The 14,147-nt window shown below is 38.7% G+C and overlaps 1 protein-coding gene across 1 annotated transcript in view; it reads right to left on the bottom strand.

Moving 5' to 3' along the window:
• ntrk2a (neurotrophic tyrosine kinase, receptor, type 2a) overlaps positions 1-14,147 on the bottom strand; it is a 308,857-nt gene that overhangs the window by 252,275 nt on the left and 42,435 nt on the right. The window contains exons 4-5 of the mRNA XM_063068820.1: positions 12,337-12,405; positions 8,804-8,961 (exon numbers count right to left, since the gene is read on the bottom strand). Of these exons, the coding sequence (XP_062924890.1) occupies positions 8,804-8,961; positions 12,337-12,405 (227 nt within the window). The remainder of the gene's footprint in view (positions 1-8,803; positions 8,962-12,336; positions 12,406-14,147) is intronic.

Below are 14,147 nucleotides of genomic sequence, written 5' to 3'. Positions count from 1 at the left end.
GTTGCTGTTGCCGTGATCATCCACACTCCACACTGAACCAGCAGTGGTAAATTGAGCGAGATCCTGGGTCAGAACGTGACAGGACTTGGTGCACTATAACCTGGGCACGGCTGGTGGCTCGCAGCCCTTCAAAGATTCCCAGTGGTGAATCTGTTCTGAACACACATCAAAGTTGCTGGTGAACGCAGCAGGCCAAGCAGCATCTCTAGGAAGAGGTACAGTCGACGTTTCGGGCCGAGACCCTTCGTCAGGACTAACTGAAGGAAGAGCTAGTAAGAGATTTGAAAGTGGGAGGGGGAGCGGGAGATCCAAATGATAGGAGAAGACAGGAGGGGGAGGGATGGAGCCAAGAGCTGGACAGGTGATTGGCAAAAGGGATATGGGAGGATCATGAGACAGGAGGCCTCGGGAGAAAGAAAAGGGGGAGGGGGGAAAAACCCAGAGGATGGGCAAGGAGTATAGTGAGAGGGACAGAGGGAGAAAAGGGTGAGAGAGAAAAAGAATGTGTATATTTTTCTTCTTTTTTCTTTTCCTCTCTCTGTCCTTTTTCTCCCTCTGTCCCTCTCACTAAACCCCTTGCCCATCCTCTGGGCTTCCCCCCACTTTCTTTCTCCCTAGGCCTCCCATCCCATGATCCTCTCATATCCCTTTTGCCAATCACCTGTCCAGCTCTTGGCTCCATCCCTCCCCCTCCTGTCTTCTCCTATCATTTTGGATCTCCCCCTCCCCCTCCCACTTTCAAATCTCTTACTAGCTCTTCTTTCAGTTAGTCCTGACGGAGGGTCTCGGCCCGAAACGTCGACTGTACCTCTTCCTGGAGATGCTGCCTGGCCTGCTGCGTTCACCAGCAACTTTTGTGTGTGTTGCTTGAAATTCCAGCATCTGCAGATTTCCTTGTGTTTATGTTTTTAAAATCTGTTCTAAATCTACCTGAGATTTAGCACGGTGTCAGCCTCGCCCTACGCAGTGAGTGGCCTTCAACATAAAACCAGGTCTTTCTGAAGAACTCACTAACATCTGGGAACTTGGGTCAAAACTGAGGCAGTTGTCTCACAGCTTGCGAACACTGAAAATGGAATAGAGTCCTTACAGGAATCAGGATAGCTGTGGACCTCAGTGGCCTTGAAATAGATATTGATCACCAACCTATCCCTTACAATGTAGGCTGTAAAACTGTGTCAGAGAATCATACAGCATGAGAATAGATATATAAGTAGGCAACCCTTCCATAAAAATCCCATTTGCTACCTATAGCCTTATATGCCTAAACTATTCAAGTGCTCATCTAGACATTTCTTAAATGCTGTCAATGATCCAGTTTCAACCACTCCCACAGGCTGTGCATTCTAGTATTTACCACTGTCTAGATGAAGAAGGACTTCTTCATATCGCCTCTAAATCTCTTCTCCCTTTAATTAACCTCTAGTTTTATCAATGGGGAAAAGTTTCCTGCATTCTACACTATCTATACCCCTTATAATTCGATGCATCTCAGTCATGTCCCTCGAAACCTGCTCTGCTTCAGGGAGAATAGACTAGCTTCTCCAATCTCTCCTCATAACTGAAATGCTCAATTCAAGCAAAGAAATTATAGTGATATCATATAGTAATGAATGAAACATAGGAGTAAAAGAGCAAGGTGGAACTTGCAGAAAGAGCGATGAAGTCTCATTTTTTGTATGAGTGCCAATATAGTCACGATGTACTGGAAACACATTTAAAGAAGAGGACCTGAGTGGGGCTGAAACAAGGACTAATCCCTGTATCCCACAAAAAGACTTGGCCCTTGTTAAATCCCATAGCCACATCTTAGGTCCAAAGACCATGAGAGGAACAGGAGGTGAATGTTCACTCTACCAATCTTTGGGGAAGCTCTCCCAATTCTGACACAAGTTAGCAGATTTTAGTGAGGAGGATTTTGTAGATTGACCAAGCCATTCTGTGCCTTTGTCTTGATAATACCAGGTTGATGTAGAAAAACTGCTATTTGCTTTATTCACCTTCTTCCATGCTTTATTCATGTACTATTGCATGTGAACTTTACTTTTAATCATTTGGTTAGTTATTTCCTTCACAATGATGAATGGAGACTGCAAGAGTTACCCTGCCTTACATTAATGTTCTTTTAAGGTCAGTGAATCTACTTATTTTCCCATTAATAGGATAGCATTAAATGAAAATGCACTTTTCAAAATTGCACACTGCTGCCATATGGTTGTTAGGTGCAAAGTAACAATCATAAAAAGACATTTAGGCCTTTTTCAATAAAAGATAAATTTATTCTAGATATTGCCTGGAAAAGTGCTGATGCTTTTTACATCTATCATAATTACTGTAATTAAATATAACGTTATAATGAAATTCTGTGCATTAACCAGCTTTTTCCCCAATTTTCAGCTCTCTGAAAAGCAAAAAAAAGGCATTTTTTTTCCAGATTTATGGCACTGTACATTTTTTTTGTCAAGAATGGAATTAGGTAACAATCATCTTCCTAACTAAAGTCTCTTAAATAATAGTATAATGATAAACAACCAATATAGGAACCATATACTGAATTCATACTATTATTTTGTCATCTCTGGTACACAATTTAATTAAATATCTCCAAACTGGAATTACAACAGAGGGCTCCTTAAATCAGCCTCATGTTTAGCAACGTTACTTGCAGAAAAATCATCTGTGTCAATCAAGAACTGAGAGAGAATGAAACCAAAGTAAGTACTAGTGGGGGTTAGTCTGATTCGTTATTCATTTATCATTAAGCAATTTGAGGGAACTGGATTTGGTTTGACAATAGATGGACAAATCGGAAATAATTTCAGGTACCACAAGCCTCTGCCCTTGTGGCTGTTGAATTCAAAGTTCCACATATTGATGCATGTCCAGGTTGAATGCATGTCATCAGCAGCACCTCTTGTGAATTCAGAGATGTTCAGTAATTTTGAACTTAGTTCAATGGGTAATATTCTAGATATTTAATAAGCAGGGGAGTGGAATATTACCACAGGAAGACTGAAGTCCATTGTTGAAGTTACAACTAGATCAGCCATAACTGCATTGAATGGTGAAACAGAATGGAGAGGTACGGTGGCCTGCTTATACTCCTAATTCTTATGTTTGTAGGCATGGAAATGAATGCAGCTAGCAGAAATGTACAATAGGGAATTATGCGCACTGTGCTGATAATTTTCTGACCTGAGAAAATTTCTATACCATTGACACAAACCCATCCTCAAGCAGGTGATGATAAGCCAAATTTTTATTTAGAAAATAGTGACTTGTCTTCTACTATGGAAAGCACATGTGCTTCTAATACATTTCATCAAGAAGAGATCTACAGACGTGCTTGGAATTAACATGGACACTGCAACTCAATGACAGTCACAATATGCATGGTTTCTACAGTGGTGTCAATGTTATTTACGACACAGACACTCGAAGGCTCCACCCACTGACAGCCAAGAGTGCAGGTGAAATCACCAGCCAGACCGGCAGATCATGCTCGCTGGAAGCAACTTCTGAAGATCTGTTCGGCTACAGCTCTGCCCTTGATGCCATCCCACAGTGAGCTACTTGCTGCTGCTGCTGAGCAACAAGTAGTCAAAAAGGCTACAGCCCAATTTATAAAAAATAGACTCACAATTCTTCTACTGCCAAGTTGAGGCCAGACACAGTTTAGAGGAACAGCATCTCCAGCCTGACAGCCTGAACAATGATTTCTCTCACTTCCAGCAACCACTTCCTTCTGTTTCCCTCCCCCAATCCCCGTGCTTTTTCCCTTTTCTCACCAGCCCCATCATCTTTCTATTTCCCTCTCATTCTGTCCATCACCACACAATCCTCCTTTTTGGTTGTCTTGTTTACCTTCTTCCCTCTGTTCTACAGTCCACTTCATTTCCTATTTTATTCAATCTTCTTCAGGCCTTTGAAACCGCCACCTCTCACCTCCCAGCTTCTCACATCATTTTCACTCTCCCTCCCTCACCTGCCTATCTCCTCTCTTTCACCAGGATCCACCCATCACCCACCAGGTATTCCTCCACTCCTTCCTCCCGACTTTTTATACTGGCTATCCCCCCTCTCTTTTTGTCCTGGTGAAGAACCTCGACCCAAAATGTTGAGCGCTCACTTCCTTCCATCGATGCTGCCTGACCTGCTGAACATTTTGTATATTGCTCCAGATTTCCAGCATTTGCAGTCTCTCTTTTGTTTCCATAATCTTTTGACTTCACTAAATCCGTCAGCATCTTCAACTGGAAGGTGCTATGGATTCCCTGCAAATTTGGCTGCTCAGAGTTGTACGTCTTACATTTACCAGTCCTGATGAAGAGTCTCGGCCAAAACCATGACTGTTTATTCCCTCCGTAGATGCTGCCTGACGTGCTGAGTTCCTCCTGCATTTTGTGTGTGTTGTTCAATATTTCCAGCATCTGTAAAATCTCCTGTGCGTATGACTTACTTTTTGATGTTTGATGGCAAGCAAGACTTGATGCTAGCCAGCAGGTCTACAACAAAGGCAATCTCACTCAAAATGAGTATTGAACAAAGCTGCATCATTAACGCAACTTAATTTTTCTCACTGCAATGTTGCACCCTACCTCTAACACACTTCCTAAGGAAGAGGAGTTAAATTCAGCTTTATCTATAATGACTACACTCCAGAGCCTCAGTAGTTAACCTCAGTATGCAGATGACATTTGCTCCTGAGCTTGAGCCAACATCAACATACAAAGAGGGGGAATTACACAAGACAAAATCCATTACCATTGTACCTCTGCTGTACAATACTGCCCTCTGATCATAAAGGCTCAATTAAGACCCTGGAAAATGCAAACACTTTCCTAATTTCAGGAGACACCCTCAGCAAAGGTATACACCAGTGATAAAGTTCTTCACTGCCGTCAGTGTGCCTTCACAGCCTTAAGCTGGCTGAGGATAAGAACCCTGAGGATCAAGACCTTGGACTCGGCATAAAACTCATGGTCTACTGGGCAACAGTGGGACTTAACCTTCTATACTCTTTTGAGACTGAGATTACCTACTGCAGTACTTCAAAGTGTTTGATATTTATCACTGAGCTTATCCCCATAGAAACTTCCAAATTCACGGGAAGCACAAGCAAATGAACATCAGTGTCGAAACAGATACACTATCCCGAACTCGGTCATGAAGAGATAACCAGGCAATTTAAGGATTGCTTAATGCCTCCTAGAAATATTGCAGCATCCCCATTGATTCTCAGGAACCTCCAGCTTATGAGTGATCAAAGTGCTAAGGGAAAATTTGGGCTAATATTGTGTCCTTGCATCAGGGGGGCTCAGAAGCCCTATGTAAACAGCTGATGGAGCAAATCACCTCACAAGCTATCCACCCATGTGCCCACTCAGGTTCCTCCTGCCCATATATGTAAAAGTCTGAAGTTCCTGCACTGGCTTCATCAGTCACCACAGAACTCATAAAATCAAAGTGAAACAAGTCAATGTCAAACCCAAGAGACTGCCTTAAACATATTCAGTGCTCAATTCTCAATAGCCTAATTTTATCATTTTTATACAGCAATTTTTTATAACTGATAAACAGTGGGTGTTTGTTAAAATGTCCTGCTGGCTATATCAGGAATATTTTCTTCTGTAAAATTTATTTTTATTTTATATTTTTAGTGAATGGGAAGAAAATAATTAAATCTAAACGGAAAAATGCTTACAAAGAGAATGTGAATTTTTCATGGCTCCAACATTCCTGCTGATCACTTAAACTGAAGTTTAACAACATTGAAAGGAAGCGTCCTTTGCTACCTATATCAAACTGCAAGATTTCTACCCCATTGTTGGTCAACAAGATCTCAACAAGGCATCTCACAATCATGATATGGATGGCAGACAGAAGTAACTTTTTACAACAATTTAACTTCATTTTAGCTGGTGAAGGTTAGCCTGAATTCTGTTTCTGATTTGTTCATGTTGAACCTTTCATGAATAAATCAAATCAGTTCTTAGAGCACGCGATTTCTTCCTGGAAGTGGCAGAAAAATAGCCAATTACTTCTGCTGATGTTCTACGCGGTTTCGGAAAATGTGTTAACCACTACCACTGGGCTTTCTGACTTCAACACAAGGATAATATCCAGTGATCTTACAGTCTCCACTGGGGAGTCTGTATCTCCCTCTCATCCTTTCTGATGCTCCTTAAAATCTATTTCTTCCTCAAAAACATTTTCCACACGATAAGAAATTAGGGCCTGTTGCAGATTATTCTAGGGCGGGGCATCAGAGGTGATAACACAGTTGGTATTCTGATTGCCGTTATTCTGTATTGTGTCAGGGAGCTTCATAAACATGAGGGCAATGGAGAGTGCTGCATTGCAGAGCCATCGATATATACCCCTTCATGCCAAGACAGCAAGCATTATTACGTGGCTACTTCAGGAGGTATTGAGATAATATGGCAAACCATTGACTGCTTTTTGCCTTCAAATACATGCTAATAATGAAATTAAAAGAATCTGGATAAAATGAGTGGATCAGTAACAGTTTAGTTTATCTTATAGTGATTATTTTCAGTTCCTAGTGTGGCATAGATCCAGATACATAGCTATATGTACATATAGATCCAGTAGCAGAGATGCATTTCATTGAATATGGAATACAATGAGTAATAATTCCTTGAGAAAAGGAATTAATTAAAATAACCCATAACACTCTGGGATTTACTACAAATGCATGTCATCTAGTTTCATGCATGTTTTCATTGAGTTAATTTTTCAGGGATCGGCTGTGCAAATAGAGTTATTGTTCCTGTTGACCATGATAAAACAAAGGTGTGGTAAGTGGTTTATTTCTGTCCCTGCAATTGTCTGTAGAGAAATGCGTGAGCATCAAATGCGTGTTAGCTCTGTGCTGTGATACCTGTTTAAAGGACAGCAGGCAAGAAGCCAGGACTTACATTCTCTGCACTCTAAACTAAATACAAGTCCACTGGTCCATTTTTAATGTGCAATTGATCTTACTGTAAATAATTCATTCCAGAGCATCTGGCATCCATCACTAGGCACACCATTTTTAAACTCCCAAACTACTAGAAACCTCTACGTTTATTTACTAGCCACACTTTGATTAAGTTCAAATCACGAAAGGCAGCAAACATTTGTAGCTAATGGGTGACTTTACATTGACCTACTGTCAGGTTCAGGGTCTCAGTAAGCAAAGTTCTGATTTTAAATGCTCCCATCAGAAGGGCAGCAGGTGCTGGGGGAGCAGAGCGGGTAAAGCAATGGGTGTCACCAAAACCACTTCTTTCCTGTCCAGGTTTATATATTTGCCTTTTGACCCGTATGAAGGAATGCTGCACAGTTTCCAGACCTAAACACTGGCCAAACAAATGCTGGTGAAGCTGTCGGAGTGTACAGTTACAGACGCATAGAGTCAGAGAAAAGTACAGTCAGAAGGAGGCCTTTTGGCCCACCCAATCCATGCTAAACCATTTAATCTGCCTAGAATGATCGACCAGCACCCACACCATAGCCCTCCATACCCTGCCATCCATGAACCTATCCAAACTTCTCTTAAGCGTTGTAATGGAGCTCGCATTCACCACTTGCGCTGGTGGCTTGTTCCACACTCTCACAACCCTCTGAGTGAAGGAATTTCCCCTCATGTCCCCCTAAAACTTTTCACCTTTAACCCTTAACCCATGACTTCTAGTTATAGCCCACCCAACCTCAGTGGAAAAAGCCTGCTTGCATTTACCCTGTCTATATTCCTCATAATTATGTATACTTCTATCAAATCTCCTAAATTCCAAGGAATAAAGTCCTAAACTATTGAATCTTTCCTTATAACTCAGGTGCTCTAGTCCCAGCAATACCCTTTGTGAATTTTCTCTACACTGTCTCAACCTTATTTACATCTTTCATGTAGGTAGCTGACCAAAACTACACACAATACTCCAAATGAGGCTTATACAATTTCAACATAACATCCCCTCTTCTGTGCTCAATTCTTTGATTTATGAAGGCCAATGTGCCAAAAGCTTTCTTTACGACCCTGCAATACTGAGCTGCCAGTCCTACCCCTCCTGCAACCAAGTCTCAGTAATAGCTACACTATCATAATTCCATGTGTTGATCTATAAATTGAGCTCATCTGCCTTTCCTGCAATACTTCTTCACTGACTTTTACGCAGCTCAGAACATTAGTTGCATGCTCGACCTTTTGATTCCTGACTTTGTCTGAGGTCTTAACATCTGTCTCCAGAACCTTTCCACTAACTGTTCTAACTTTGTTTCCCATCCCCCTGCAACTCTAGTTTAAACTAGTTATTGGATGTGTTGGGGTTGGAGGGTGTGGGGAGTCTGTGACATTTTAGTGAGGAACCATCACTAAGATGATCTGTTTCTGAGAACACATGGTCCTGAACTCAAGAATAAAGAATTCTCCATCTCATAGCATTTGAGTACTGAGAGTAAACAAATGTAAGTCTTTGATGTGGCACTTAAAGAAGTGATATAAAACATAATTACTAGTTATCAATCAATAATGCTGTAGTACTAGAGGCCATTACAAATAATTAACAAGGCAACAGAATCTTTAGGAGATGCCAAAATCTCTAATGATTCCCAAGATATGTCAGATTTATAGTCTATACATAAAACTCTTTTAGCAGCTTTGTTTTATTAACCTTCCCATTCCTTGGATCTACTTTGTTCTATTTTCTTCCTTTCTTTTTCAGCTCTTATCAGATGTTATACATGTAAAGGGAAAACCAATGTAAAATGGTTAGAAGGGTTACTGAGAAATTGCCAGTACCGCAGTCTGGGATCTTCATTTGTGACAGTGTTATCCTCAAATCGTTCTCCTCCCGACACGTCAGATTTTGACCATCTAGTGTGGCCAGGTTCTTCTGCTGCCATATCTGGATCCACGCAATCCCACAGGAGCACAGGAATGGGTTGTCAGTTAAGATCCTAAAGGAGGAAAAAAAATTGACACCAACTTCAGGATCACTCACCAGTGTAAGAAGTAATAATGTCTTTAGCCTAGCCCCAGTTATTCTACATCGGTATCATAGAAATTTATGCCATAAATGAGGCCATGCAGTAAATCATATCCAACTCAGATAAAAATTGACTTGAATCCCACTTCTAATTTCTTGGTTCATAACCTTCTGGGTTGGGGCTCTTCAAGTAATCATCCAGGCACTTTTAGATATGTTAGGGATTTTGCTTTCAGGCAGTGAGTTCCATGCATCCACCACCGAGAGAAATATCTTTGTTATAACTCCAGTCTAGTCTGTCTATCAATTAAATTATCCTATTTACTACTGAGGATAATGGTTTATCCTGTCAAAATTCAATGACTTGTAGGCATAACCTTTTTCATATGCATTAGGGTTGCTCATCAATAGGTGCCTTGGTATATATAAGTGTTTTGGACAAAGATAATGACTAGAATAGTTGAGAAATTTGTTGAAGATAGCAAAATTAACAATGAGAAAGTAACTTCTGGGATGGAGAAAGGTATCAATGGACTGGTTAATTGGACACAAAAATAGTGAGTTAAATTTGATTTTGTAAAATCTGAGACAATGGATTTGGGGAGTTAAACTAGAAAATTCATCTTTAGTGGCTGAGGCAGGAAATACAAAAGCAAGGTGGTTGTGCTGGAACTGTACAGAACATTTGTTAAGTCAGTCAGGGTATAATGTAAAGCTTTGACAACCACACTACAAGCATAATTCCATATTGCCAGAGGGCAAAGAGGAGATTTTGATGAATGTTACCAGGAGGTTTGGAGAATTATTATTGCTACATAAGGCTGTCCAGGTTGGGTTGTTTTCTTTGGAAAAAGTAGAAGTGGGAATATAAATTGAAGAATATGAATTTGGAGGAGGCTTAGAGAAAAATAAAGATGAATTATGCTGTGTTCAGCCTTTGTTCTTGCTCATTTGGCTATTGACCAGTTCCCCCACATGCCCTCAGGAGACAAAAAGAAAGCTATCAAATACATAAATACATAAAAAAAATAAAAATATAAAATCTTACAATCCACTTTTAAGACTTAACTTTAATTTCCACTGAGACCAGCCCAATCAATCCTATTCGGAATCCTAGTGGTAATTGTTTGTTCTTGGATCAGTGTGGAATGCTGGCTCACAGGACACGTCTGCCATATCCTGTTACACAAGTGATTGACGAGGGAGCTGAGAAACCAGTATAGTCAGGCAATGGAGATCCCAATGCAAGGAAACTCAAGGTTTCTTAATGATGCAGGAATACTATTTCCATGGACCTCAGATTAAAATTAGACAGCCCCCAGGGATATCATCAGATCTTGCTCCATCAGATCTTGCTCTGACATATAGGAAGTGTGACTGTCTTTAGGATAATTGCAACATTTTTTAAAGCCCAAACTTGATTTTCATCAAACATTAAGGTCAAAAGTTGGCCCTGAAAGTTACAAATAAAAAATTCAACATGAAGGTAGTAGCTCTACTCTTCAATTTGACCTTACAGTGACCCTGCAACCCTTTATTACTACTTAAATCCCTTAAGGTTGGGTCGCCAGCATATTCACATCATTTTATTAAAAACAAATGCTGATTCATCTTGGTGTCTATTTCATTACATGTAATATTTGGTGTATTTGAAAAATGGATTGAGTGTAAAGATGTTCAATTGATTAGCTTTTAAATTCCATATAGAGAAAAATCAAATATTTTTATTAGATTATGGGCAGGCATTATAAAGGGTTTGAACGAGCCAACAGCCAATGTAAAACCCACAATGGATGTCCAGCTGCACTCAGTCTTGGGATCTTTCACAGTTTAGCACAAACGCTTCTGCTGGAACATCAAATGATTCCGTTTATTATCAAAGACCTTTGTCATATCAGATAGAATCAGCAAGACTAAAACTATGGAAGCTACTTTTTGATTAGAAAATCACATAGTAAAAATTCATAATCTAATGTCACTAATGGACTCTACTGCGACTATTTTGGCCTAGCAGAGGCTACATGGATGCACATCTCTTCTTAGTACTTAAACTAAATGAGTAAAGGCTACACATCACATAAACCTCGACACTTATCATGGAGTAATTAAATTCTACAGTCTAATCAGAATGGAGTTAAGGAAGAAGAAAGATTGGAGGAATTTAAAGAATGAATGAAATAATGTATTTAACTGTATAGCTTTTATAAATCAACCAAATGGTATACAGGGTAGAAAATGGTCTTCGGAGAAATAAATATTAGAAAAAAAAATGACCCTGAAGTAACCAGCCAAACCATAGTGCTAGCAACAACAGTTAAATTTCTAGCCACATTCATTTAAATTGCTCCTATACATCTTCAAAAATTTAAAAGTGCTAAATAGGATCTGTAACTAAATATTTGCTACAGTTGTATTTCAGCTAAGATGAATATGATGTAAAAATGATCTCAGCAACAAAATGACTAAAATATTTGAAAAATAAATTTAATCAAATGCATTATCTTTTATTTAAATTTATAATAAATAAGTGCTTTGATATCAAATTAAAAAGCTTCTTCAAGTCTGTTTAAATGTAATTTAAATCAATTTTAGTTAAGCAAAACAGAAACATAACAGCTCATCCAGATAAAGCTAATGTCACATCATCCATTAATATTTTCCAACCATATCAGATATTCCAATGGTGATTCATTTCCTAAAGCTGACTATTTTAAATATATATTCTTGCATATTCAAACTGGCAACTACATATTTTGGTTTGACAATATACAAGACAAATTACATAGTTAGAAAATAATTGCATCAAACTTAGAAAGGAATTTGAGAATATATGAAAAGGATTAACATTGGAAGTATCGCATTGCTAGTCTGTTTGATTTGAAATTGCCTTTGGGACCAAGGTAAAGGAATAATACAAAAGGTTAGTAATAGGGAAACTAGGAATAGTCGAGTACTTAACCCAGGAATCGTTCCTTTTTTTTGTTGAAACTTGAGCAGAGAAATTCAGATCTTCAATGTTAACATTTCCAATTAAAATATGAAAACTACACCATAATATAACACATAAAACAATAGTTACAATGCCTACATCAATGCAAAAGGCCAAAAATTAAAATGCTACAGAAACACCTCATAATTTGGAAAAATTGCTTCTATTCATTATTTGAATTGAAGCACCAAACTTATTAAGATACTGGATAAAGTAGCAAAAATTCAATTTTCCAATGTAATATCAGTCTTGTCACCAATATGATGACACAATCAGTTCAAAGTGTTGGAGCCCAGATAAAGTTTTGGTGTTTAGAAGCTCTCACTTTTTTCTAAATATTTATGCAACAGTACTTACAAATGAGTTAGTTCCAGATAACGAAAGGGTTTCCATGACAAACTTGAAAATCTGTTGTTGGCAAGGTTGCTGAAATAAAAAAAAACATATGAGTTAACTGTAATGGATACGTGCATTGGAAACGGTAAGGCAGAAATTACTATTGCTGATAACAGAGCTAGAATGAAGAGAACTGAGCACAACTGAATATGCCTGGACCCTTTCGATTTTGTGTTTTATGTTCTGTGCTTTTCGCTTTTTTTTCTTCTTCACCGTTTGTGCAATTTGGCTTTTATTTGCACATGGGAGGGGGTTGATGTTTTTCTTTGAATGGGTTCCAAGATTTTCTTTCTTTCATGGCTGTCTGTGGGAAGACAATTCTCAGGATTGTATATTACATACATACTTAGATAATAAATATACTTTGAATCTTTGTATATAACACCAATACTTGATGTGTTTATGATATTAATTTGACCGCTGTTTAATATATTCTGTGATCGGGCATTTCTGAGGAGGCATCAGCTCTGCAAGAAAGCCAACTATTTTCTAGTTTCATCAGTGTGGAAAGATGGATAGTGTGAGATGAATTAGGTGCAAGGAAGCCTATGTACAGAATGCACACAGGGATATTATTTTGGACTAAATAGGCTGTCCCTGAAAATCCAAAATGTAAAATTATTTTAAACTTTCAAGTTTTGTTAAAATAATGGACAGAAGAAAGTTCAAAATAAGTTCAGTGATAATGCCAATTAAGTTTCCAAGCTAATAGAAATTGTAGAAAAGGAATTAAACACAATATATCTTGTGTAGGTATTAATAAGTAAATTGTACCAGTAAGTTAATACATGATTTCAATTGTGAGAAGTGAAGAGCAGAACATTTGAGTAGTTTTATTAACAATATAAGTTGAAATTGTATGTGATAAAGTCTTGAAATTCGACATGATATGAGAATGATGTCTTCAATGTAATCTTATGAGCGAGATGTTATATAAAGTTGAATGTCCTTGAATTTAGTCATTGGTAACACTCAGATTTTGCAAAAATGGGCAAAATTGAATTAACTTGAGCTTGGAATAATGGGAGAGCACTTGACTGAAGTACGTAAGATCCTAAGAAGTGTTGATAGGGTAGAGAGGGATGTCTCACGTGTCGGAGAAATTAGAATCTGGGATCACAGTCAAAAAATAAGGGTCCAACCATTTAAGCAAGAGACGAAGCAAACTCTTTTCTGTCTATTGATCGTGAGCCATGAGAGCTCTCTGCCTCAAAGGTGATGTGAAAGTCTTTGAATATTCTGAAGACTGAAGAAGTGTGGAAGTTTAACTTAAGTAGGAGGGAATGCACGTTTGAGACTCCTATCAGATGAGTCAATTATTAAGGAGGAGGTCTCAAAGTACTTGGAGGCACATGGTAAAATAGACCATGGTCAACATGGTTTTGTTAATGTATAGATTGTTTCTTTTAAGAGAAATGACTCGCTCCCCCTTAGCACTACGTATTGATCTGTGTCCTGTACATGCACTGTTATCTACGCATGCGCACTGTCCTCTCTCTTTCTCTCCAATATGAGTACACCAGTTAAAGCCATCACCTGCCTGCATGTTTTTATTTAATTGATATGTGGTTGTGCACTGACAACAAATTGGCAACAAGTACGAACCCGAATGTCAGAAAGTATCACAATATTTATACCAACATTTATGGGACAAAACAGCACAAGAATGCCGTCAAGGACACTAACAAAGGAACGCATGAGTAACAATGAAAGACACACTAAATTTAAAGTGAAAATAACATGGTGATGGCTTCAGTCGGGAAAGTTGACAA

This window comes from Mobula hypostoma, chromosome 16 (genome assembly GCF_963921235.1).
Source record: "Mobula hypostoma chromosome 16, sMobHyp1.1, whole genome shotgun sequence".
Taxonomy (NCBI): domain Eukaryota; kingdom Metazoa; phylum Chordata; class Chondrichthyes; order Myliobatiformes; family Myliobatidae; genus Mobula; species Mobula hypostoma.
This window is presented reverse-complemented; position numbering and strand designations above follow the sequence as displayed.